Raw genomic sequence first — 26271 nt, forward strand, 5'->3', positions numbered from 1 at the left:
TAAAATACATTTAAGTTTGAACCTTCGATAATTAAAGAAAGAAGTTAATTTCATTTCTGTTGATTTGGAAATTGCACTACACACTAAATATTGGTTTGCAGTTCCCAAAAGTCGAGTCCAAAGCCTAGTTTGTAGCCACATAAATGTAACGCATTTTTTCTTTGAAAGTGAAATTGCAGCCACAGTGTTATATTTTGAATTTACTGTTACAATCGTCCAAGCTGTAGAAAAACACATCCGTGATGCAGCTTACGTACCAACTACTCACCATGCAAATGAAAATGCCAGCCACCGCTGTATGGAACATCTGTCTTTAACTTCTGACAGCTGTTCGGTCATTGGAGGGTTTGGATTGGATGCAAATCACCACTCCTACTTCCCAAGACCTCCTACCTTAATCGCGGATTGGTCTTCCAATAAATCAGCCTCACCATTCACGAAGATGTGGCGTCCCTTTGCATGTTTATTTTGAGTTGCCATTTGCCCAAGGAAACCATAAGTCCCACCCTCCTGTGTATACAACACATCATTGGACATCTGGGTTGTCCATCACCGGACATCTGGAATAACACGAGTATTCGCACAGTCCGCGCTGCCGTGTAGCCTGCAGGCCACGGGAGAGGGTGAGTTATGGCAGTTTTAATGTTTGATGTGAGACAGGCCGTTGCGAAGATGAAGGCGGACTTCGATTCACTCTGACTTCAAGCACCCTTTTTTCATTCAGTAAAACATGCCCACTGTCAACATGGCAGAGCAGTCGACTGCGGTGCCCTCTCCTAATATGGCGGCGCTTAGCCCGGCTAGATCATTGACTGTTATTTTCTTAATTGTCAGCGGCTGTCTGGTAAATCCTGCTAATGGAAAGAAGGGGACAGAGGAGACTGTCATCATAGGGCTTAGGCTGGAGAATTCCGACGAAATATCCTACATGGATGAAGGCTTTTTGCGCCTCAGCGAGCGCTCGCGTGTCAAGTTGAGGGTCTATGGGCAAAACCTTAACAACGAGACGTGGTCCAAGATTTCCTTCACTGAGCACAAGCGAACAAGTGTCCCAAACGACGCGGACAGCCCATCAATCTTGGACATGCAGAACCTAGGAGATGCGACTGGGGGACAGGCATGCGGCATACGCTCCTCTGATATAATTGTTCTCCCCCATATGATAGTAAGCAGAAAAACGTCGGGCTTGATTGAATTAGACGTGAAACCTCTACGGAAAACGGAGAAGAGTAAAGTTTACTACCTGTGCATTGCCACCGCCTCTGTCAAACCGCCAGGTACGTCAGATGGATGGTCTGAGAACTCCTGGATTTACCACGTTGGCCAGGACACCACGGTGGTTGTGGTGGAGGAGAAGAAGTTCCTCCTGCCGTTCTGGGTCCAGGTGATCTTCATCGGGATGATGCTGTGCCTCTCGGGAATGTTCAGTGGGTTAAACTTAGGCCTTATGGCCCTGGACCCCATGGAATTGAGAATAGTTCAAAATTGTGGGATTGAGAAAGAAAGGAAATATGCAAAAAAGATTGAACCTGTGCGAAGTCAAGGTAATTATTTATTGTGTTCCCTTCTGTTAGGAAACGTTCTTGTAAACACAACATTGACTATTTTGCTAGACGACATTGCTGGGTCGGGTTTGATTGCCGTGGTGGTGTCCACTGTTGGCATTGTCATTTTTGGTGAAATTGTGCCTCAAGCCATCTGCTCAAGGCACGGGTTGGCTGTGGGTGCAAACACAATTTTCCTGACCAAATTTTTCATGATTCTCACCTTCCCTGCTTCGTACCCTGTGAGTAAACTTCTGGACCATGTGCTTGGACAAGAGATTGGGACTGTGTACAATCGAGAGAAACTCTTAGAGATGCTGAGAGTGACGGATCCTTACAATGACCTGTTGAAGGAGGAGCTGAACATCATCCAGGGTGCTTTGGAACTCAGGACCAAAACGGTGGAGGACGTGATGACCCCTTTAAGGGACTGTTTCATGATCGCCGCAGATGGGGCCCTTGATTTCAATACCATGTCTGAGATCATGGAGAGTGGCTATACCCGCATCCCTGTGTTTGAAGGGGATAGGTCCAACATCGTGGACCTGCTGTTCGTGAAAGACCTTGCCTTCGTGGACCCAGATGACTGCACGCTGCTGAAGACCATCACCAAGTTCTACAGCCACCCGCTGCACTTTGTCTTCAACGACACAAAGTTAGATGCTATGCTGGAGGAGTTTAAGAAGGGTAAGGTTCGAACATGATAGATTAGAAGGTTTCTCATTTTTCATGTACCCTTTCCTGTACTCTACAACAAAAGGTTCCTTTTGGTATGAGGTCTTTAATGTACTGCACAGTTTCTAATCTTTCTCTCAATCTTTGAAGTGTACTAAGTTCATAACTTAATGGCCCCAGTCACACCATGAGGGACTCACAGCACTTGTTCTTGAATGGTGTCAGAGCTGTTACAGCTTCTCCATAAAGCCATATAGTTTATGATCCATTATAGTTCAGCGAGTGCATCAGGCAGCCCTTTTTAAAACGCTTATCAAGAACACTGTGTCTTTTTAAATCCCTTTGAGGGCTTAAATAATAGGCTTCAGGTGTTTACCTGTATTATAGACTCAACCGCCTAGTAGGCTACTTTCCCTCCTTTGGATCTGACCGTGTAAGAAAATCAGTCCACCTCACATAGTTACTGGGTTAGGAATGGTTCTGGGTCATGTTTGGCATGGCTCTAGGTGGATCCAGGCGGCCCCAGGATCAGGCTGTTTATACCTGGAGGCATAACTATAATACTCATTTTGTGTTCCCACCTTGAAGTCAGACAACAGAAATGCAACAGAACACAAAAGCTTTAATGCAATCTACAATTCTATTATAGTTTGTGAAGGATGTAATTGTCTAGCATACAAGGTGATGCACAGTTTATAGACTGATACAATTGACATACCAGATTAAGTAGCATGGATCGCAATGGCAGCAGTGATGGTAGACTTTGTGCTTTGCCAGAGCCTGTACCTTTACAGTGTGCTTGCACAAAGATGAGCTTGACAACACCTCCTTACAACCACAGCTGCTCAAGAAGAAAAGGATTATTATAGAGAGATTGATCTATGACCTTAAGGTCTTTGTGCATCTGAGACTCCAGGTAAACTGATGTTAGCATCTTCGGTTGACCCTCTCCTGCGTGCCCCACCTATGTCTACCCCAACCACAGATCTCACGGATGTAAATAAAGGCACCCTCCCTCAGGTGGCTCTCTCTAACACAGACTGCTGATGGGGTGTGTCTAAGTGCTGCTGGGGCTAAGTAATGTCACCCTACCACAGCCATCAGTTTCTTCTTCGTATCCTAAACAGGCATAATGGCACTGCAGGGCAAGTTGCACAGACACAAGCAACGCTTGTCACTTCACATTAAGTGGTATGAAGTGTCTAGGCATCTCTCTTGCATTTTCATCCATCTATATACTACTGTAATAGCTGGGCCTGATCGTCGCCCTTGTTTTATAACAGAGGACGTTCTCGTAGTGTTGCCCTGCTTGCTTGTGTTTTGTATTCCCTATCAGTGTAGCAGTATGACTATCCTGAACCGGCATCTCATATTTTGATTAATGATACAGTACTGTAGAGTCATCAGTAAAGCCACACTATTTATGACCCTGTATGCACACAGTGTACTTGGAGGGCCTCTTGGGTCGTAATAACCTTTGTTCACTGGACTGGTAGCTCCTTACCTTTAGGGATACCACTAGGAACTAATAATATCAGCCGTGATTAATGATCTATCTCAAAGTTAATTATAAACAGATATTCATGAAGTGTATGTATACATATGAGTTTACAATACCCCACAAATCAGTCAACATGAGTAACAAAAAAACCGATAACAAAAATGCCGCTTTCAAAACTCAAAGACCAGTGTGGCCTGCTTAAACATCTCGGAGTAAAGCATCACAGTAGGGATGGGACCTTATTTCGAAGTCATGTGTGATAAAACAGATTCCCAAAGTAATGGAAGCTACTGAAAGCTAAAATCATCCCATGAGGTAGCATTGCAACATGTATTGATTTTATTTCCCATAAAATATGCATATGAAACTCCATTCAAACAGACTGTGCCTAAACTCTGTTTATATTAATTGAGGATTCAGATTGCCAAGTGTTTGGCAAAAACAACTACCTTTAAAACTTCTTAGTACATACAGTTTGATGACATGGTGTATAGGTTGTACATATGTATATGTCTTGTTTTCCTGACAGTTTGTTGACACCCAGTTTGCCAAGCTGCTGAGTGCCCAGTATTGAAGGCCCTGCCTGTAAACGCTTAGCTTTTGAAACCAGCCAACATTCCACCAGCTGGGGCACAACAGGAAATGGACTTACAACAGATTTGAACAACAATTGATACGTGGCCGTTTTACAGTGTGAGGCTTGAGTCCATCAACAAAGCCTGTCTTAGAATCCCCCGATTGACCTCTGAAAGGGGCCGCTAATGCGCTGTGGTCGTGTCAGAGATGTTTACTGCAAACAAACTAGCTTTTAAATGAATCCTAATGTCCGCAGAAGTAAGGCACAACATGATGGCAGTATGTGTTAGGGCTTCCATTCGATTCTTACCTATTGGTCCTTTTCCTTAATTGTTTAACTGTAAAACCAGAACAAGGAAGCATGTTCTAAACAGAATGCATCTGATCTTTCCACTGTTTTTCGGACAGAGAAAAAATAAGTTTTGCACCATAACTTTGGGTAGCTCCAATTTTCAATTTATTTTTTTTATTTGCTGGTCACCACACTAGAACATTTTGGGAGATAATTACACAAGCACATCCCACACAACACACACACACACACACACAGTTTACAGTACGCACCATCCCAGTATGATGATGTTTTGCGAGGGGGGTCTTATCACCTCTGATGCTTTGTGATGGCGGGTTATCACTTGTTATGTAAACTGATGAGCATTGAGGCAGCCAGTCCCATATTTTGGCTTTCCCTCGTGTTTATGAAGTGATGTCCCCCCTAGGAATGAGAGGTATTCGCGTGGGCTCGGAATGCCCTAATCCCTTAATCGGGGCCTGGGCTTCACAGGGTTAATAGGCGTTTGTGTGTAGAGAGTCGGGACATTAGCCCATTTGACATTTTGAGTCACAACATGACTACAGGCCGTTTTCCTGTCAGGCTGACATGCTTTTAGGGGAAGGGATTAGTTATTGTTTTGGTCATCTACAAATATACATACACATGTGCCTAAACTTTTTTGCAGCACATTTCAAATACGGTAGGTTATATGTTTGGCTTTAGAACACAGGCCACAACATATATGTACAGATCGAATTTGTATTAAGTCCTTTAAATGCTGATGACCATATTATTATTTAAGCTGAGATCTAGATATATGCATTATACAGGTAATATGTACATACACACGTTTGTCTGACCTCATGCTGCGGCTCAATTGATACCCAGACTACGTCCACGAGCCTCTGTGTGTGTGTGCGCTGGGAACCGTAGTAGCCTCCTAGGCATGAGATGCTCACGGCGTGTGGTCGCACAGTGCTTGGGCGTTTTCAGTAAGGACTTAACTTGGTGTGGCTTTGAGGCTTTGCGCCACGGCTAATTGTTTTGATTGGGGTATTAATAAGGATTTGCACAGCTTTCAGTAGCCAGGGCCAGACGCGTTCATGTTTACAGGCTGTTAATTGCCATTGGCACACTGCAGGGGCGGAAATATTTGGATTATTTTTGAGAGGTGTGGCTATTACCGTGGGACAATGTGCTTGGTTATCATTACTAAACAACTCTATTATCATTTGTAATTGTGAAGAAGACGGTTTGCCTTGCCAGCATCATTGGGGATAGTGGAGGGTGGCCATGCCCTGGGAATCATGTGTGGGAGGACCGGGAGGGCTGATGGATGTTTTCTTCATAGGGAAAAATGTGGTGAGGTTTAGTTGCACCTCTACCCGCTTTTTATTCTCTCTCTCAGAGAACATATGGGTAACCTGATAAGCACATAAAATAATCAGCAGAATCCTCCAAAAGAACATTATTCGATCAGTAATAGAACAGGGTGCTATGAAATCCTGTTGTGTGATTCTGTCTGTGCAAGGGTCATGAATGGAAGCATATTTGAATAAAATGCTGCAGAAATTTGACATACTGAATTACAGAGCTGCTTTGGAGATGTTTGTGCATGGTAAAGGTTTTCTGCAGGTACTCTGCTTAAAGTTCACAATGATCTCGGTGTTCATATCTCTCCATTTTCACAACGAGCCTGTTTCAATTGTTGGTTTAACCCTTTGTCGTCTATTTTTTGTTTTTTTACATACATTACTTGGTTACAGATTTGGACCACACAGATGTAATATGCTCTCTGCATTTAACCTTAGTTGCACAACTGTAGGCTTCATCATTGCAAACTACTCAGACATGTCGAGTTTTGAAGAATCCCATTGTTAACCTTTGGTCAAATGTCATGAAGATCAACCCTTTAGAGGCTTTGGGATGCCTTGTTTGAAAAGGACCTGACACATTTCCCATATATATTTATTGCATTGAAAAATGTTCACGGAGAGCATCACTGCAGCCACCCACAGTCTCCGGGACTATTAATAGAGAAATTCCATTATGGAAAAAATCTTAGAAAAACCCCCATTCCATAAATAAATGGGAATTGAGAGAGCAGTTCTGCAAGGCACACTGTGTTTGTTTGAGTGTGTGAGAGAGACAAGGGAGAGGAAGAGCTTATGCATGTGTGTCTAGATGTTTGCGAGGCAAGCGAGTAGCTTACCTAGAAGAACGTCTTTTGAGAGGGAGCTGTTTAGTGTTGGAATCAGTGCTTTTGTGTTCTCTAATTGTTTGTAAATGCTGTCTCCATCAGTCACCCTTCTTCCTCAGCTCAATCCCTACATCCTCTCAACCTCATTCAGACACCACTTTAAGAGTATGAAAGACCTCTTAGAATTCTACACAAAATACCATCGTAGTGCTTCACTTTTTGATTTGTCAAGCTTTTCATTCACATCTCATAGTTCAAGTTTACCACCATACACGCCGCAGTTAACCCAGAAGAATCGGTTGGAGGAGATGTGTTGTATTTCCAACAGCCTCAGTGCCAGATTGAGAGCCTAAGCAAACATGCTACATGGCTGTCTTGCCTAAGCAAACATGCTACATGGCTGTCTTGCTGTGTCGGCCACGGGAGTATGAATGGACAATGTATGTTTTCCTTCAGCATTTCTTCCATGTTTCTTTTGAGATATTTTTGTGGGAAACTATGAAAGAATGACTGACCTGGTCATTCTTTAGTCATGTAAGGGACCTCCAAAGCATGCTGGAGACTACGTACGGCTTCAGACTGCCGTTGACGTAAACATCTCTGTCTTCCCATAGGGTTCAGAAAGGTGTTTACACAGCTGTCACAAAGTCACAAGTCTTCTACCATTCAAGAATGTGTGTGTGTGTGCATGAGAGTGTGTGAGTAAATGTGTGTGCATGTGTCATTCATAAGAACAGACTGAGACATGGGAAACCTTTGACACAGCGTAGGAGTTCTCCAGGAACCCAGATCACAGAGTGACCCTTTGGCCAGGAACTCAGTGCCATGCTGTTGCCCACATTTGGCCTGAACTGTTCTCCATGACACTCAGTACATGTGGGCATTGCCTCTGGCTAGCACCTTGGGTTTTTCTCATGGTAATAGGAACTTTGATGTGAATACAAGTGGAAGAATGGACCAGGGGAATGGAACAGAGAACCTGTTATGACACCAACACAAAAATAAAGGACTAGTATAGTAGATATAACAAAAAGGCTTTTGTAAGGTGTAAACTGTCAAGGCCTCATGATTTGAGCTGTGTGAGCATCCTGTCAAGCACCATTTTTAACCAGTTGTATCATGCTCACAAATACAGACATTGTACAAGAACCATAGATATAAATGGAAAAAAATACCTGTACTAATCTGTCAGTCGCTTGGGGTAAATGTATACCCAAATATAGAGATAAATGTAAATGTACAGAGACATTTTCTGAAATAAGATCTTGTATGATCTGTGGTTTTTGTGTAGTGAGGCTAGCCATGATTTACAGAGCTTGTCAACATGAGTTTGTTTCCTCGCGGATACACTGAGTGAGAGAAGCCCAGAGGACATCAGGTCACACCGCTGTCACTTCGGTGAGAGCTTCGGCCAGAGCGCAATGGAAACTTCATTTTGGGGCTAATATTAGCCCCATGTTCTGGAAAATTCCTTTGAAATGATCTCTAGCTGAGAAACAGGAAAAGAATTTTCTTTAACGTTTGGGTTGACAGTGCCGGGCAGGAATCTCTTTTTTTTCCCCTCCTCCTTTCCTTTTTTTTTTTCCAAAGCTGCTTATCGAGGGGGTCCTGGGAACTCAGACGTGGAAGCATGGGAGATTTGTAAAGAAAACGCGGCGAGATTGCTGCTCTCCATAACTCGCATTGACTGGTCTTGGAGCAGTTTTATGCTCATTACGGACCTGAGATATGCTCAAGTCCTCATTGCTAAGGGATGAGGATCTCAAACGCTGTGGCCAAACTCCAGTCATGTTACAACAGGGATGTAATTTGGGATGTTAGGCTGCTGTCCTGTAGATTGTGCTAGAACACCTTTGAAAGAGTGCTATGCAGTGCTTGAGTCATATCTTAATCTGCTCCCAACATGTGTGCTTAGGGTATTTTGAGTACTACACTGCTGTATGTTTACAAAACAGGTCTTAATGGTGCATTGTATTGGTGTATATTATGTTGTATTAAAGTGTACTATGTTGCCTTATATTGTAGGGAGAAAACCCTTCATCATGAGCTTCAGTCCTTAGGTCCTCATGCTTGTGATGCTTGGTTTGAGTCCTGTACTGACCTGTGTGTGTATGTGTGTGTGTGTGTGTGTGTGTGTGTGTGTGTGTGTGTGTGTGTGTGTGTGTTGCAGGCAAGTCTCACCTGGCTATTGTGCAGCGGGTCAATAACGAGGGGGAGGGCGACCCCTTCTACGAGGTTTTGGGTATCGTCACCCTGGAGGACGTCATCGAGGAGATCATCAAGTCCGAGATCCTGGACGAGACGGACCTATACAGTGAGTGCCCTCCAAGCCGTGTAAACTTCGCTCAGCACGTGAGAACGCTGACGTGTGTGTGAACCTCCACTCCCCACTGCAAAGGAAAATATTGTTTTAAAACAAAATGCCGTTTTCATTCTACTGTGTATGGTTTGCTCAAGTACATTCTGTCACCCTTAAAAAAATTGGTATGGTATATAAGGTCTGGATGTTGCCATGTATTGTTTCAACACTACTACATATTCTGATGGACGTGCTTGTTTTGTTTTCATGGTGAAGCTGACAACAAAACAAAAAAGAGGATCGTCCATCGCGAGCGCAAGCAGGACTTCTCCGCCTTCAAGCCCGTGGAGAGCGAGCTGAAGGTCAAAGTCTCCCCTCAGCTCCTGCTCGCCACCCTGCGTTTCCTAGCAACAGGTATGTCCGCCGCCCGTCCACCTGGCTGTCTGCTGGCTGCGTGTGAAATTGTGATGCAAGTCACTCCCAAGTGTGAGATTTGTGTCTGGATCCGCTTCCTCCTGCTCTGTTGTCAATCCTTCCTGTCTATTTCCTCAGCTTCTGTGTGCAATTTGTCTCAACACCAAATAGAACCAGATTTCTTTCCTCCAGATCGCAGCCTATAATTTTACTCAAAATCCTAATCCAAAACTTTTAATTTATTCGCTCACTTCTGCCCCATTTCTCTCTCTCCTGAAATAATACATTCTTTCCTCTTTTTCCTTTCTTTTATTAAAGTCATTTTACCCAATGTTTCCATTCAACCTTCCTTTCTGCTTTCTGTCTCTTTGTGTCTCCTCTTCATTCCCTCCCTGTAGAGGTGGATCCCTTCGGTCCGGCTCAGATGTCGGAGAAGATCCTTCTGCGGCTCCTCAAGCATCCTCCTGTCATCCAGGAGCTCAAGTTCGACGACAAGAACAAGAAGCAGCCTGAGCACTACCTCTTCCACCGCAACAAGCCCGTCGACCACTTCATCCTCATCCTGCAGGTCTGCACCAAACCCAGTCTCGTCTCCCTCGGCATTCATGTTCGTTTCCGCCTTCCCTTGTCAAGTTGTGTTTTCACAGGAAAGTGGAAACTATTCATATGCAGTAGGAGTGATATCACATGGTGTTATCCATGCATTTGCTCCACCATAAACTACACTGCAGCATCATAAACATACACACATCTTAAGGATAATTGTGGACAGTGGTTTCTGTGTTATTATAAGTCTAGAATCATTTTCATTTACTCAAAAAGTACTTAATGCACCTTTTGTCTGTCACATACGAACAGATTAAATCAGAAATGGCAGGGTATGTTCCCAAATCAACGGCTTGATAACTGCCTTACTTGGCATCAGTAAAATGTAACTAATCTGTGTTAATTAACCCGTTATGACCGAAGGCGCCCTCTACAAAGATTTGTAAAACGTAAGGTATTATTTGAAAACAACCTCCTAAAACCTGAGGGCATTCACTAAAACCATTATTTTTCAGCCTCTGAAAAAACATGAAATAAAATCCAATTAAGAGCTTAAACATTTGGCTTTAATTGGGAAATAATGCTTTTGCCTTAATGTTCATTTACATACAAAAATAAATCAAGTCATCATTTACTGTAAGTGTAGATGTCGATGGAAGCACTCGACGTGTACAGCCTCTTTGCACTGTCTGAAGCCAGACAATGACGGCAACAGAGCTTCAGTGCCACTTCTACCTGCAGATCCTTCTCTTCTGAGAGAGTTTCTCACAGTCATGCCCAGATATAGCTCCCTCAGGTGCTGTTGGTTGAGGGGCACTCCTTGCTGTCACTGGGGTAACAAGTTCCAGTACCAGGTCCCTCAGCCACTCTTGTGCTTGATAAACTAGACTGACCCTCCACCACTGCCACCTACGTCTGTCTATACACCGCCCTGCCACCTCCACTAATGTGTGAAGAGTCAGATGATGACTCAGAGAGTGTTTGAGCATGGTCTTTGCTTGGTTTTCTGAGGCGTGTAATTTGAGATGTCCAGGATGTCTTTGGATTCTGGAGATGTTGTGGCACCAGTATACTCTGCATAGGAGTGCAATGCATACATGGTAACATCCGCCAGCAAGTCAAAGGAAGAAGAGCCTCCTTCACCATTTCCTTGAGTGATGCTTGAACTGATAATATCGATCCATCTGATCCAGTAAATCCACACCTTTCAGTTGTTTCAGAAAGGCAGCCTGGCACTACAACCTCAGTTTGGTTGTGCTCATGCTTCTATCTCTTTGCTGACCCTTTCTTAGTGGGATCAGGGTAATTAGACAGTACAGAATAGCACAGAAAGTGAGGTCGTCTTTTTTAGCCACTTTGAATTCATGTATGCCAACAGGTAAGCAGTTGCTTTGGATAAAAGCATATGACACATTTTTACTGGTCATAATTTGTTATTATTAGGTTTCCTCCGGTAGGAGGTAACCTATTGTTATTGTAGGCTTTCTTATTATGTTGCTGCAATGGGAGTCAATGGCAGCCCCTAGAACCATATGGTAACTTTTTGTGAAATTTGGCACACTCATTAAGGACAGTCCCTTCTTCATTCACACCAAGTTTCATGGCTCTCATTACACCACTCTAGCGCCACCAACAGGTCAAAGTTGGACTTTTGTAACACACGCAACTTTTGAACCGTATGACCGATTTTCAAAAATGAGGTACCAATGGATTCCCTGGATCAAGACAAATTAAACCCACCCCATGACGTCAATTTCCGGTTATATAGATTTTCCGCTATTTCCGGTTTTATCAAAAACCTTTGAAAGCCTACTCCTCCTACAATTTTTGGCAAATCTTCTTCAAAATCACCAGAGATGATCTTCAGACATAGCCTCACAAAAGTTGTAAACAGAATTTTGATCCTCACAACCGTTTGTCCGGTACAGCCACTCAAATTCAGCAGAAAAGCGGCCAAACAGGAAGTGAAGTCATATGTCAGCAAATATTTGAGTGAAATTTACGCCACAGGGTGTTTTTAATTCGTCTTGATCCAGGGAATCCAATGGTACCTCATTTTTGAAAATCGGTCATACGGTTCAAAAGTTGCGTGTGTTAACACAAGTCCAACTTTGACCCGTTGGTGGCGCTAGAGTGGTATAATGATAGACATGAAACTTTGCATGAATAAAGAAGGGACTGTCCTTAATGATTGTTCCAAATTTCACAAAAAGTTACCATATGGTTTGTCCGGTTCATCCACTCAAATTCAGCAGAAAAGCGGCCAAACAGGAAGTGAAGTCATATCTCAGCTAATCTTTGAGATATCAACACCAAACTGGTATGTCACTTGGAAGACACCACAACATGTTCCCATGTGCAAAGGCAACTTCATATCTTGAAAAATGATTGATATAAAGCAAATTGGATACATTGTTAACGCTAAAATAATGCTTTACACATCTGCATGTCAAAAAGTGAAACTCTGATTCAATCACAAGTTCATATGAAGACACTTGGGAATGTTTAGTACACAAATCTGAAAAAAAGTTGACTGTAAGGTGAAAAGCGGATTTTTGGTGAATATTTGAAATATGCATGCTTGACTACTTGCTAGGGTGGTTCTCTATAGAATGTCTCTCTGTCTCCTCATCCGCGCGGCTCCTAAATCTCACACACGCAGTCTCCCCTTAACACACGCGCAGGCTTTGTTTTACGCACACACATTCTCACAGACACACAGCTTGCTGTCACACACATACATTCTCACAGACACACAGGGTAAGCGCACACACACAACCTCCACTCAGTCTAAACTTCAAGGCAAAAGCATTGTAAATGTTGGATTTGAAATGTAATATCCCATTGGCAAGTCTGCAGCATGGATTTTCTATACAGTGACAAATGTTTTTTTTTTTCGCTGGTTCGCAATGTTTGAAGGAGGAAACCGCCATCGCTGCTTGCAGCTATATTTATTATTATTATTACATCCAGATCATAGGAAATCTGTCCATTGACATGGCTTTGGGGAAAGTTTGTTTTAGAGCCATTGTTTGGTCGCGAATAGTCTCTCCTCGCTGCCAGATGAAGAATGCCAACGGTGACACACAGCCCAATGAATGTTTTAATTTGTCACCGTAACAGGTGTACCACCTGCTGCTCGATGGAGTTTCGCTCCATGTACATTAGTTTCTGTCCCAAGTCGCAACCACAACTCCTCAGTGAGAACGCCTGTAATGGCGTTGCCGGTCGGGCAAGTCGGTTTTGACCCCTGGCTTGTGACGATACTTGCTCATGCGGATAATATAGGGTGATAGTTCTGTTTTCCAGTCATCCATTAATCTGGCAAACTTGCTGAAATCCTCCTCCTCAAACATGTCTCTCATCAGCGTTCACATCATAATCTGGGTCAGACATTGAATCTTCTAATTCACTGTTGTTCTTTTCCTCAAAGTTACTGATGTACTCTGCATATATGTCGCTCCTCTCACTCAGGTCGTCAGCCATTGACTTTTTTGCAGTCCACACAGAGGCTGAAAAGTAAAACAAATAAATACCTTTCCCATAATGCATTTTGCCTTCTCCACCTGTATTTCAACAAATTACGATACATTTCATCGGTCATGTATCATGAAAACGATGACATATTCCAAGGCGCGCTCACGTCACATCTAGTCTTAATGGGTTAATGTATTAAAGAGAAATTACTGTGTCTAAAGGTTTTGTGATGGATTGGTCATATGGTTGCCTTAAAAATAGCTTGGATGGCTAGAATCAAGGCATGGAACAGGATACTGTGCTGTCTGGATATATTCTTGAAGAATGCTTATGTGCTGAATGCTTATGTGCTGAATGCTTATGTGCTGAATGCTTATGTGCTGAATGCTTATGTGTTGAATGCTTATGTGCTGAATGCTTATGTGCTGAATGCTTATGTGTTGAATGCTTATGTGCTGAATGCTTATGTGCTGAATGCTTATGTGTTGAATGCTTATGTGTTGAATGCTTATGTGTTGAATGCTTATGTGCTGAATGCTTATGTGCTGAATGCTTATGTGTTGAATGCTTATGTGTTGAATGCTTATGTGCTGAATGCTTATGTGTTGAATGCTTATGTGCTGAATGCTTATGTGTTGAATGCTTATGTGCTGAATGCTTATGTGTTGAATGCTTATGTGTTGAATGCTTATGTGTTGAATGCTTATGTGCTGAATGCTTATGTGTTGAGTCTCCTCTGATGTTTTGCAGGGCAAAGTGGAAGTTGAAGCAGGCAAAGAGGGAATGAGGTTTGAAGCGGGGCCCTTTTCGTATTATGGAATGCTGGCCTTAACATCCTCCCCAGGTACAGTAGTGTACACACACACACACACACACACATGGATACAAAACCCCTCTTTCTCAACACACACACACACACACACACACATGGATACAAAACCCCTCTTTCTCAACACACACACACACACGGATACAAAACCCCTCTTTCTCAACACACACACACACACACACACACACACACACACATGGATACAAAACCCCTCTTTCTCAACACACACACACACACATGCATGGATACAAAACCCCTCTTTGTCAACACACACACACACACACACACACACACACATGGATACAAAACCCCTCTTTGTCAACACACACACACACACACACACACACACGCATGGATACAAAACCCCTCTTTCTCAACACACACATGGATACAAAACCCCTCTTTGTCAACACACACACACACACACACACACACACATGGATACAAAACCCCTCTTTGTCAACACACACACACACACACACACACACACACACACATGGATACAAAACCCCTCTTTGTCAACACACACACACACACACACACACACACACACACACACACACATGGATACAAAACCCCTCTTTCTCAACACACACACACACACACACATGGATACAAAACCCCTCTTTGTCAACACACACACACACACACACACACACACGGATACAAAACCCCTCTTTCTCAACACACACACACACACACACACACACATGCATGGATACAAAACCCCTCTTTCTCAACACACACACACACACACACGGATACAAAACCCCTCTTTCTCAACACACACACACACACACACACATGCATGGATACAAAACCCCTCTTTCTCAACACACACACACACACACATGCATGGATACAAAACCCCTCTTTCTCAACACACACACACACACACACACATGCATGGATACAAAACCCCTCTTTCTCAACACACACATGGATACAAAACCCCTCTTTGTCAACACACACACACACACACACACACACACACACACACACACGGATACAAAACCCCTCTTTCTCAACACACACACACACACACACACATGCATGGATACAAAACCCCTCTTTCTCAACACACACACACACACACGGATACAAAACCCCTCTTTCTCAACACACACACACACCCATGGATACAAAACCCCTCTTTCTCAACACACACACACACACACACACATGGATACAAAATCCCTCTTTCTCAACACACACATATAGTGATTCGCCTCTACCTTGATGAGCCGAACCATACTTTGCTCTTAATTCTGTGTTCACACCGGTACTGGAGTGTGAGGTGATGCTTTACTTTTTGTCTACTCTGGTGACGGTGCGCTGATGCCTCTGATGGTTTCCTCCCCTTTCTCCTCCTCTCTTTGTGTGTGTGTCTGCCTCTGGGTCTCTCCTCCTCTGGGTCTGTTCTCCTCTCCAGTTCCTCTCTCCCTGTCTCGGACCTTTGTGGTCAGTAGAGCGGAGTCTTTGGCTGGATCCCCAGGTACCAAACCTCACCCCACCCACCCAGCCTCTCGCTCTGCCTCGCACACACACACACACACACACACACACACTTCTCTTCAGTGTTGTCTCACTCTCTGTGCTCTGTCGTTAACTTCTCTATCCTTTCATCCTCATGTGAGTCTCTTTCTTCGCTAAAAGATGGGGAACAATGTGGAAGCTAGCTTCTGACACTAAATCTAACTTCTGACACCTTATACTCTGCTGAACTAATGATGTGTTGGCTTGGGATTGGAATAGCAGTTAGAGACGTGATCTTCCTCCCTGCATGTAAAGTATCTGTTACCATCAAATCAAGATGAAGAGAATACTTCTACAGTAAATGATGGGTGGGAGAAAAAGTTAACAAGTTTATAAAGCATATGCATCAAACCTGAGGGGGTGGACTTTTCATAGGAAAAAACAAGGAAAAACTAAATCTCAGGAGCTGCCACAAAGCATATGAAAAGTATCTGACATTTTCCCCTGGACAAACGGAGCAGTTCTTCATAGTTATGTTTCATGCCATAAGCCAATCAAGTGTTTTACTTGAGCAATGTATATAAGTTGAGTCCAGCTTGAGTCTTTCCCGAGAAAATTATGAAAATATATGCACGTTCGCCTGGACATTAAAGAAGGCCGGATTACATCCAGTGCATTCCTTTCACATGACTGCAGTAATTCTACCCTGGGGACACCCTTTGAACCGATTCTTTAAGGACCGGAGGACCTAATCTTACTTTAATTGGAAAAGAGCTTGCTGTTTGGAAATATTGTGACTTTTTTTTTTTTTTCAAACCCAAGTTTGTGCCACGTAGTCTATATGTATATATAAGGACTGGACTGGTTCCTTCATCTCTCTGCTGCTCTCTGGCTCCATGTTGTAGTCTAGGCTGCTGCCTCTATTACAGCTTTCAGTCAAGCAGAACACAGCATGCCTTTGCACATTCCATATCATTAGTTGCATACTAGAGTCTGTGAATTGCTTATTGAAACAAAGTATCGCCACCCAGTGGCAATGGTTATATATCTTTCCTTATAAGAAATACTAATTTGATTGAATTGGAATGAAAGAGGTTAAAGTAATGTCAAAGTTTTAAACTATGTATTTTATTTTGCTCTCAGGATATTTTCTGTAGATAGATGTCATGGTTTTTTATGGCTCTTGGTTGTGCGGTTAATAGTAGAAAGAGTCAAATAAACAATCATCATCTCTTTTGCCTTTTAAGTCATTACCAGTTCATTATATACTTCCTTTCTTATTTTGAAACTCAACGTGAAACCATCATAGCACTAAAATGTACACAGAATCGAACAACACACAAACACACAATGCTATCGATCATCAGCATCTTCACATACAGATGACAGTGTTGTCTGTTTCCACTTCCCCACAGAGAACAAGTCGCCCCCGCGGCCCTTTGGCCTGAACCACTCGGACTCTCTGAATCGATCCGACCGCCTTGATGCAGTCACCCCAACCCTGGCCAGCAGCAACAACCAGCTCAACGCCTTCCTGCAGATCTATGTTCCGGACTATTCCGTCAGAGCTACATCAGATCTGCTCTACATCAAGGTCGGCATCAGGCCAACTGACCCCGTCAGAGATATGGTTTCATGTTGTTTTAAACATATTGATTATAGTAGACTTGAGTTGTCACTTTTTATTTTACATATAACTTGGTTACAGCGTTGTCTCTCTCTCTCCTTTTCTGGTTTTTATCTTGTTTTCCTCTCTTCCTCATCTCTCCTTTCCCGTCTCTTTCCTTCTCCCTCTCTACCGTACTCCTCCCTTGCTGTCTGTCTCCAACAGGTCACGAGGCAGCAGTATCAGAACGCCCTAACCGCCTCCCGTATGGACAAGACGCCCCAGTCCACCGATGGCGAGTTCCCCAAGATCGAGCTGACCCTCCCTGAGCGGCCGGACAGCGTGGCCGACGACTCGGTCAGCCTGCTCCTGCCCCAGCCCAATAACGTGCACACACACAGCAACTCCCACTGCAATGCGCACGCACACACCAACTCACACTCAAACCACACAGGCCACAACGAGGGCGCCATCTAAGCGTCTGCACACACACACACACAAACACTCAGACACCAACACACAAACACACAGACACACACACCTCCCCCAGAGAGTGGGAGTGGGGGTGAGAGAGAAAGAGAGAGAGAGAGACAGAGAGAGAGAGCGCGAGACAGCCAGAAATAGACAGGTTTTTGCAATCGAAGATCAGAAGGAGAGTGCAGACCTGCGTCAGGACCACAACTCACCCGTGCCCTGATCACTCTGGACAGCTTGAGCCGCCGGCAGACCTCCACGGGGGACAGCGCTGAGGCAGGGACCCGGGGATCCTTTGCAGGAGGGAGCCCAGCCCAGCCCAGCCCAGCCCAGCCCAGCCCTCTGCATGACAGGGAAAGTGAACGCGCTGAGAAATGGTCCGACTTAATACATAGGGACACACTAACAACACACACACTTGTACACAGACCTATCATTAGATGGCTGAGAAGCATAGACCTTAACATGGACTAAAGTCCTCAGGCACTAGACAGAGAGGTCTTACACATGGCTACGCCTTGATGAACTTCTCCCCTACACTGTGTCATCTGTAGGCAGCAACCCCCCCCCCCCCCCCACACACACACACCTATGCCTGAACGGCTACAGCTCAGTCAGTCAGATGACACACGACAGCAGCTCTCACAGACAGAAGACTTGGGTCGATCCACCGCAGTGAGCGAGCAAGCGTTTGTGTGTGTGCGCCCAAGAGCACACAGGCGCCACTGAGCAAGAGGAAGCCAAAGACACTGGACAATGGGGACGGCAAAAACAAATGCATTCACCAGGGGTAGCATGGAGAGTTTCGACTGTGCCAAAAAGACACAAAAAAACCTTTGATGGCAACCCACTGTATTTATTTCCCTGTTGAGTTTAATGGTGTGTGTATTCAAGTGTGTGTGCGCGCAGGTGGATACGTATATTGTACACTTACAGTACAAAGGCAGTCGGTGTATGTTTACATGCAAGCGCCTTTTCATTTGTATATTTAAGTAGATAGTATTTTTTTTTTTTTTTACTTTGGTTATATGAAGAAACAAAATCTTAAGGTACAGTATCTTTTTTTTTTACTCTGTTCTGATAAGCTGTCTGTCTTAATCACTAGTCTTAAGGACCATCTTTTTATTTTAGAGTAACTACATATGCCCTATTGTTGACACGATTGTAACAAAGTGGATGTATTTTTTAACTTATAGTTAACTATGACAATGGTGTTAAGGCTAAGACATTGAACTCTTCCCAGACTGTTAAAAGTATTGTGGAAACGTCACAAAAAGATTGAATGTCACATGATTCGTGATATCACGAATCACATCAGCTAGTTTATGAGACAAGAGTAGAGAGCAGTTTAAGGAACCTTGGACATGAAATAAGCTAGTATGGTGTGCTGTGCATTGCAAAAAAAAAAGTTTCTTTGTTGAGAATCTAGAACGTATCCTTACGCATTCTAGGTAGAGCTTTTGAAAGGTTTTCCTCTGATGAGCAGCCAATCAGGTCCCACGCATGTTCAGCACGGGTTCTCTTTCTTCGCTCCCTGATGAAGGAGCAGATTATCGCTCAGGTTCTGAGCGCGCTCCGTGAACCGAGGATGCCAACTGTTCTCCCTCGTTTTTACACTCTGTGAGGTTTCTATGGTGCCTGAATTCACCAGTTACTTGCTCGAACCTCAGAGTGGGTAACATGTCTTATGCCCCCACCCACCCACCCCTCTCCCCCAGTTCATGAGGTGCCCTATGGATGGTGGGAGTTACTCACAGATTATTATTTTTGAAGTAGCAGCACTGAAGGCAGTTATACGGTGGCAACCTGTGACAGAAGTAGCACACCAGGTTCTAACCATTACGGTTTATTTAATCAGAGGGCCAGACGAACATCGCTGCCCCTCATACGCACTCGTATTGTAACAGATGTAGGGCGTATGTACCATTTCAAATTCATTGTTTAGACATTGGAACTAAAGGTTTTGTGTCAGTTTCCCTAAACCACCACTCATGCTCGGACTTCGGCTTTGTCCTGTTGTGTCCATTAATGAGGATCGAGAAGGAAGAGTGCAAAAGCCTTGTTTCCATGTGGTGTTATGTAGCAAACTGTCAAACTAAGTGCAATAGAAGTTAGTTATGCAGGGACAATCTTGTCCAGGACTAATCTCCTATTTAACCACATTTGTACTCACGGAGGGACACGTGTCAGTTGAGAAAAAGGTGTCTGGGTCACAAGATGGTGCCATGCGTGTCCAAAGCGTACCGATTTCAAAAGACTAATTATTTACATTTAAAGCATCAGGTAAAGAGGTTAAGGTAGGGAGATAGCCTGCTATTGCCAATAATGAGTAGAGTATACGAGTGATGAATCCTTTAGGGTGGTTTTAAATGTAGGACACCTGGTTGTCACAAAATATGGACAGTGTCCTCTTAGTGGGTGTCTCGTTGGACAGACACCTGATATCTGGGAACAAATGTGGAAAGATAGTGGACTTTAACACATCCTATGCTTTGTTTAAAGACAAATATTCCTCCAGGATGATAGGAGAAAGACAGAGCAACTTCTAAGGGTCTGTTCAAAAGAAATGGTGCTCCAACTTTTTATTTGAGTCCATTACCTATTGCTGCTATTTCCAATCTTGAATGTGTAAACATAGACATTTTAAATGTAGAGAGCTTTTAAATGCATACATATGTCACTCAGAAGAGAACATAGTATAACAGATAACTATATATAAATATAGTGTATATATACACTGCTTAATGATGTTGATACAATAAAAAATAAGTGACATTTTGGCATGTTGTTGTCTCAGTCATTTCTCACTATATACAGTGCCGCTTGAAAGTTTGTGAACCCCTTGAGCAGTTAAGAGTTTTCTGTTGTTTTACCATGATGTGTCATTTTTTTCATCATCAATTTTCCATAAATGAAATGTCAGGTCAATGTTTATCAATTGCATGAACTTGTTTAGAGGGAATTGTGTGAGTAGCCAAAAAACTACATGAAACATGGAATAAGTGTATTTGCAAAAGTAAGTGAACCCCCAGCTGCATTGGTGAAGTCAAGTAGGTAACATATTTGGTGAATTACATTTGGGTGCTTATTTAGTCAATTAAGCAAATCAATCAAATGAGACATCGTTAGGAAAAGGGTTGGGCAAAACAGATTAAAAGAGAGAGGAAACAAACCAAACTACCGTAGTGCCAAGGTGTACTCACACAGATCAACAATGCCAATAGGTAAGGAGATATCCAAGAACATCAGGAGGAAGGTACTGACAGCCCATCAGTCTGGGGAATGCTATAAGACCATCTCCAGAAGATTCCAGCTCCATCCATCCACTATAAGACAAATCATTTACAAATGGAGGGCATTCAACATGACCACATCTCTGCCTGGAAGTGGACGCCCATTAACACCATCACCAAGAAGCACCAGAAGAAGAATAAATCAGGTAAAAGCCAACCCACACATCACCTCTAAAGAGTTGTGGACCTCTCTGGCAGCATCTGGGGTAAATGTTCATGCGTTTACAATCAGACGAATTTTTTTTTTTGCTTATCGTGACCAAAGGATTCTATCTTGGACTCATCTGTCCAGAGAATGGACTTCCAGAAGGCCTCTGGTTTGTCCAAGTGCTCTCTGGCAAAGTTGAAACAGGCAGCTTTGTTCTTTCTTGAGAGCAGAGGTCTCCTAGCGACCATGAATGTCACGTCTATTCAAATTTCGCTAGATTGTACTGTAGACACATGTCCATTTACCACAGATGATGCCAGAGAGGTCTGCAACTCTTTAGAGGTGATGTGTGGGTTGGCTTTACCTGATTTATTATTCTTCTGGTGCTTTTTGGTGATAGTCTTGATGGGCGTCCACTTCTAGGCAGAGATTTTAAATGATTTGCCTTACAGTGGATGGATGGAGCTGAAATCTTTTGGAGATGGTCTTATAGCATTCCCCAGACTGATGGGCTGTAAGTACCTTCTTCCTGATGCCCTTGGATATTCCTCTCTTTTAATCTGTGTTGCCCAACCCTTTTCCTAAGGATGTCTCATTTGATTGGTTTGCTTAATTGACTAATTAAGCACCCAAATATGTTTAACCGAATCTGTTAACTGCTTAACTTTACAAAATGCAGCTGGGGGTTCACTTACTTTTGCAAATACACTAATGTTTCATGTAGTTTTTTGGCTACTCACACAACTCCCTCTAACCAAGTACATGCAATTGATAAACATAAACCTAACATTTCATCTATAAAAAATTGGTGATGAAAAAATTGAAAAATCATGGTAAAACAGAAAACTCTTAACTGCTCAAGGGGTTCACATACTTTCAAGCGGCACTGTAGATTCCCCACCGGGAGACCAGAAGCATTAAGATGTGTATGGGAAAGACTACAGCTCCCCTGCTGAGAATGAAACAGCCATGAGAGGTCTCTCTGAGCCATCTTGGCTTTAGTCTGGAAGCATTCCTCCATCCCCCTCATGGTTAAAACAATACCCAACATGACCAGCTGGAGGCAGACTTCTCTACTCCACAAGCCCTCAGGGGGACTGACGCACCCAACCTCTATGGGCTGTGAGGGGTCTTAAATGAGTACAAAAATAAACAGATACTCATCATCCGCGCATGGTACTTCCACGGCCATGCCAACTGAAAATGATAATGCACAAACTAACCCAACTTCGGATGTCCGAGGCTTATGTAGCGTTTTGAAATCAGCCGTGTAGCAGATTTGAGAGGGCCCTCAAGGGCTACTCTAGTTCAAATGATACGCGTCCACTACGTGCCAAGGGACGAGGCTGCAGAGATTGGAGGATGAAAGGGTGATGGGACGCTCGCTAGGAGAATACTGGGACGTCGGTAGAGCCGTCCTCTGCAGCTTCCTCAGTGGTGGACTGCTGAGTCATGATGCCTTGTGCACTGAGGCTGGGTTAGTAGAGACTCTCAACAGAACAGATATATAAACAAACACACAAACTCAGCTCTGACACAATCACATGAAAGGACTATGTAGAACTTTATTTTTGTTTGTTTTGGAACATATAGGGGAAGAAAAACAAAATGCAACTATTTGGACTGGAAAAAAAAAATGAAATCCTGGAAGAACATGCACAAACCATCACCTGATGACATCAAATAAAACAAAGATAGAAAGAAAATGTATGGAAACTGGATAATAAAATAACATGACAAATTCCAAGCAGCAGGCAAAAGACATTTTAGCAGTATTTGCATTTCCGTTCAATCAACTTTCATGATGAACAGGAGTTTTCGGTCAAAGTAACAAAAGGATTATTATGACAAAAGGGTTATTATGATAAAGGCAAAGAAAAATCATACTTTCATAATAAACAGGAGTTTTATGTCAAAGTAACACAAGGATTATTATGACAAAGGCAAAGAAAATCATACTTTTGGCAGTAAATGGAGCCAGCAGCCATTTTGCACAACCGTCAAACATTCACAAGGATCATCAAAAATAAAGAGTACAGGACAACCGGGGTTAAGGCAACTCGAGCCCTCTCTTAACGTTCACTCACATGGCAAACTGCAGAGCTACAGTAACTGATTCCACACACACACACACACACACACACACACACACACACACACACACACACACACACACACACACACACACACACCCCCAAAAGGCATGTACAGTATTTTGCACAATTAATTAATTCTGTAATACAGAACCGTTCAAATCAAACTGTCTACAATGACAAAGCCGACAATGGGTAGTCAGCTCACAAGTCCAGAGAATGATCTGGAAAGCCTTCTAATAGACAGTGTGGTAAATTATCCCACAACAGCAACACCACCTGACAGCGGTCCTGGACTCATTACAATTCCTTGCAAAGACATGTCAGATGCACCACCCCCGGACCAAATCTTTCGTTGCATAACCTCATTATTTCAAACGGCAGCACAACTTTTTACGACCCCAAAACACACAGCATTATACAGCACTGGGATTGCCTTCTGATTATCCATACGGCCAATAGGTCCGTGTGACACTCCAACTCTGAGCCTGAAGGAAATACCCAGCAACGGAGCAGAATTTGGCCATTTTGGTCCAATCTCTTTTCTCCATTTGTGAATTCATATTTGCTGACAGATGATGGTCTTAGTCAGCGCCCAGTAAAAGTTGTCCCTTTGAAAATATTTTGAGTGCTCACATATAGGGTCCCTCTCAGCCTCACAATAGAGGAATAATAACCTTTCAGTTAAGAAAACGCACACACACACACACACACAAACATACATCCACACAAATGCTGGTCTTTGTATGAAATAAAAACCAGCACAAAAATACAGCATTTACAAGGAGCAAACATTAAAAAAATAAAAATAAAAAGACAAATCCCTATTCCACTCTGGCACCAGTGCAAATAATCTCTATACTGTCCAGCTCTGCAGTAAATCTAGAACCTTCTGTAACCATGAGAGACGACTGGAGGGCCTGGCAACAGGAACGTATAGCCCTTGCTGGCAGCACCTCCATCTCAAATATCCCAACTGCTTGACCTGGCTGCTCAGTGAATGACAACATCCATTAAGCATTCTCAGTAACAGGAGGCGCTCGCATTCACAGTATTGAGGTTGCACAAACACACCTACTCCTACCGTGCTGAGACATGTCAGGTCAAATGGAGGTGAAGACATAGGCTAGGTTTGAATCTGTGCATTACTGTATGGTCTGAAGTTCCCAAATCCAAAAAGTGTAGATTTTATCCCCTATGCGGTTTGATTGTGGTTATGATAGTTCCAGCATACACTAACTACTCTGTATGCCACTGAAGGCCTAGTTTGGTCTACTCCCATGCAAATGAAGACTGCAGAACTGACCGTATATTGCATTACCATATGGTCACAACATGATAAACCATTGAAAAACCGAAAGCAGATTCAGAACGCCCAAGCATGCAAAATTTGGGGTGCGTCATTTGGATCCAATCAACTTCAACTTGTGATCCCTCAGAATTAACAGTAACATGGTTGTATCCACAAATAATAAAATACTGAAAAGGATTCCTCTCAACATTGACCAAATGATTTAAAACAAGAGACAAAGAAAAAGAAAACACACACATCCAAAAATAAAGTTTCAGGTCCATCTCCATCTTCATCACGAGAGCAGGAAGAGGAGTTTGGTCAATGAAACAGTCCTCATTGTGGGTCTCCCATCAACACTAAAAACAAAACAAAGAACAAAGAATGCAGAGTGTCCCCCCCCATAAGACAGACAATCTGCAGTTGACCTAATCTTAAACTGTATATACAGGCAGGGAACAGAGCATTAATGAAAATTAAATTAAAATTAAATTAAAAAAGAAAACAAAAGATGAAAAAATAAAACCAGGGGAAAACGAAAAATCCCGCCAAATAAATCATTTCCCCTTCCTCTAGCCCTGTTATGGACCAGAAGGCAGACCCAAAAGCCTTCTTACTCCTCTTCTTCCTCCTCCTCCTCCTCCTCCTCTTCGTCGTCGTCCTCATCGTGGCAATGCGTGATCTCCTGGGGGGTCGTGGGGAAGAGGTGGGGCGGCTGGATCTCGCTGATGGAGCGCGTGAGCTGGTGCCGCTTGCACTCGTGGTCGCGGAAGTCCTCTGCGTGGCGGTTGCGGGTTGCCATGGGCGACTCCGCTTCGTTGATGTTCAGGTTTATGTGCTCCACTGTGGACTCGTGGGGCATCTGCATATGTGTGTGAGTGAATGTGTGTGTGCGACAGAGAAAGAGGGAGGGAGGGAGAGCGTGTGCATTTGTGTCACGGAGAGAGAGAGAGAGAGGAGAGAACACAAGTGAGAAATAAAGAAGAGAAAGGAGAGAAGAAAATGTGATCAAGAGGAGGAAGGTTAAGAGAAATGAAAGGCGATGTCAATAGCTGTAATCTTGTTAAAGCCCAAAAGCAAGGCAGAAGACTTAATGCTCTTTCCCTCCAAGGGGTTTGTAATGCCATCCCCACTATGGCGAGGGCTATGGCTATAGCAGGGTGAGGGGGCAGCCCAATTCCAGGTATGTCTGAATTGTGGGCTTGTGGGACAGTGAAGGCACTAGCTAATTAGCCATCTCTCAGTAGTTAGGTACATGTTTTAGGTTCACACAAATGTGTGTGTGTGTGTGTGTGTGTGTGTGTGTGTGTGTGTGTGTGTGTCTCTGTGTGTCTCTGTGTGTTTGTGTGTCTCTGTGTGTGTGTGTCTCTGTGTGTGTGTGTCTCTCTGTGTGTGTTTGTGTGTGTAACTGAAAAAAGGCCAATAAAATAAACTGGGAGTCACCCTACGAATGTTTTCAAAATAACTACAGCCAACAACCACTCCCTTATGAGAACATGGGTGCTAAATTCTACTCATGCTGAAAGGTCTCCAAGGTCTTGCATCAGCTCTAACC

The 26271-nt window shown here is 43.4% G+C and overlaps 2 protein-coding genes across 5 annotated transcripts in view; one reads left to right on the plus strand and one right to left on the minus strand.

Annotated features, from left to right (window-relative positions):
- Positions 1 to 678: 678 nt before the first annotated feature.
- Positions 679 to 18289, plus strand: cnnm2a (cyclin and CBS domain divalent metal cation transport mediator 2a). Of its 3 annotated transcripts, XM_080848639.1 has the most exons (8): positions 679 to 2231; positions 8941 to 9084; positions 9346 to 9483; positions 9882 to 10051; positions 14257 to 14350; positions 15768 to 15830; positions 17227 to 17405; positions 17643 to 18289. In XM_080848639.1, exons 1-8 carry the CDS (start codon positions 731 to 733, stop codon positions 17892 to 17894), a joined length of 2541 nt encoding a protein of 846 aa, XP_080704765.1. In that variant the 5' UTR covers positions 679 to 730; the 3' UTR covers positions 17895 to 18289. The 3 variants fall into 3 exon arrangements, with proteins under 3 accessions (XP_080704765.1, XP_080704766.1, XP_080704767.1); XM_080848640.1 differs by lacking the exon at positions 15768 to 15830 and having other exon boundaries at positions 14257 to 14355; positions 17229 to 17405; XM_080848641.1 differs by lacking the exon at positions 15768 to 15830.
- Positions 18290 to 22877: 4588 nt separating this feature from the next.
- The window catches only part of nt5c2a (5'-nucleotidase, cytosolic IIa), a 40838-nt gene continuing 37444 nt past the window's right edge, over positions 22878 to 26271 (minus strand). For both annotated transcript variants that reach the window (XM_080848888.1, XM_080848889.1), the window contains one exon: positions 22878 to 25578. In XM_080848888.1, the coding sequence (XP_080705014.1) occupies positions 25330 to 25578 (249 nt within the window). In that variant the 3' untranslated portion in view covers positions 22878 to 25329. The remainder of the gene's footprint in view (positions 25579 to 26271) is intronic.

The sequence above is a fragment of the Sprattus sprattus genome (assembly GCF_963457725.1).
Source record: "Sprattus sprattus genome assembly, chromosome: 12".
NCBI classification, from domain to species: Eukaryota; Metazoa; Chordata; class Actinopteri; order Clupeiformes; family Clupeidae; genus Sprattus; species Sprattus sprattus.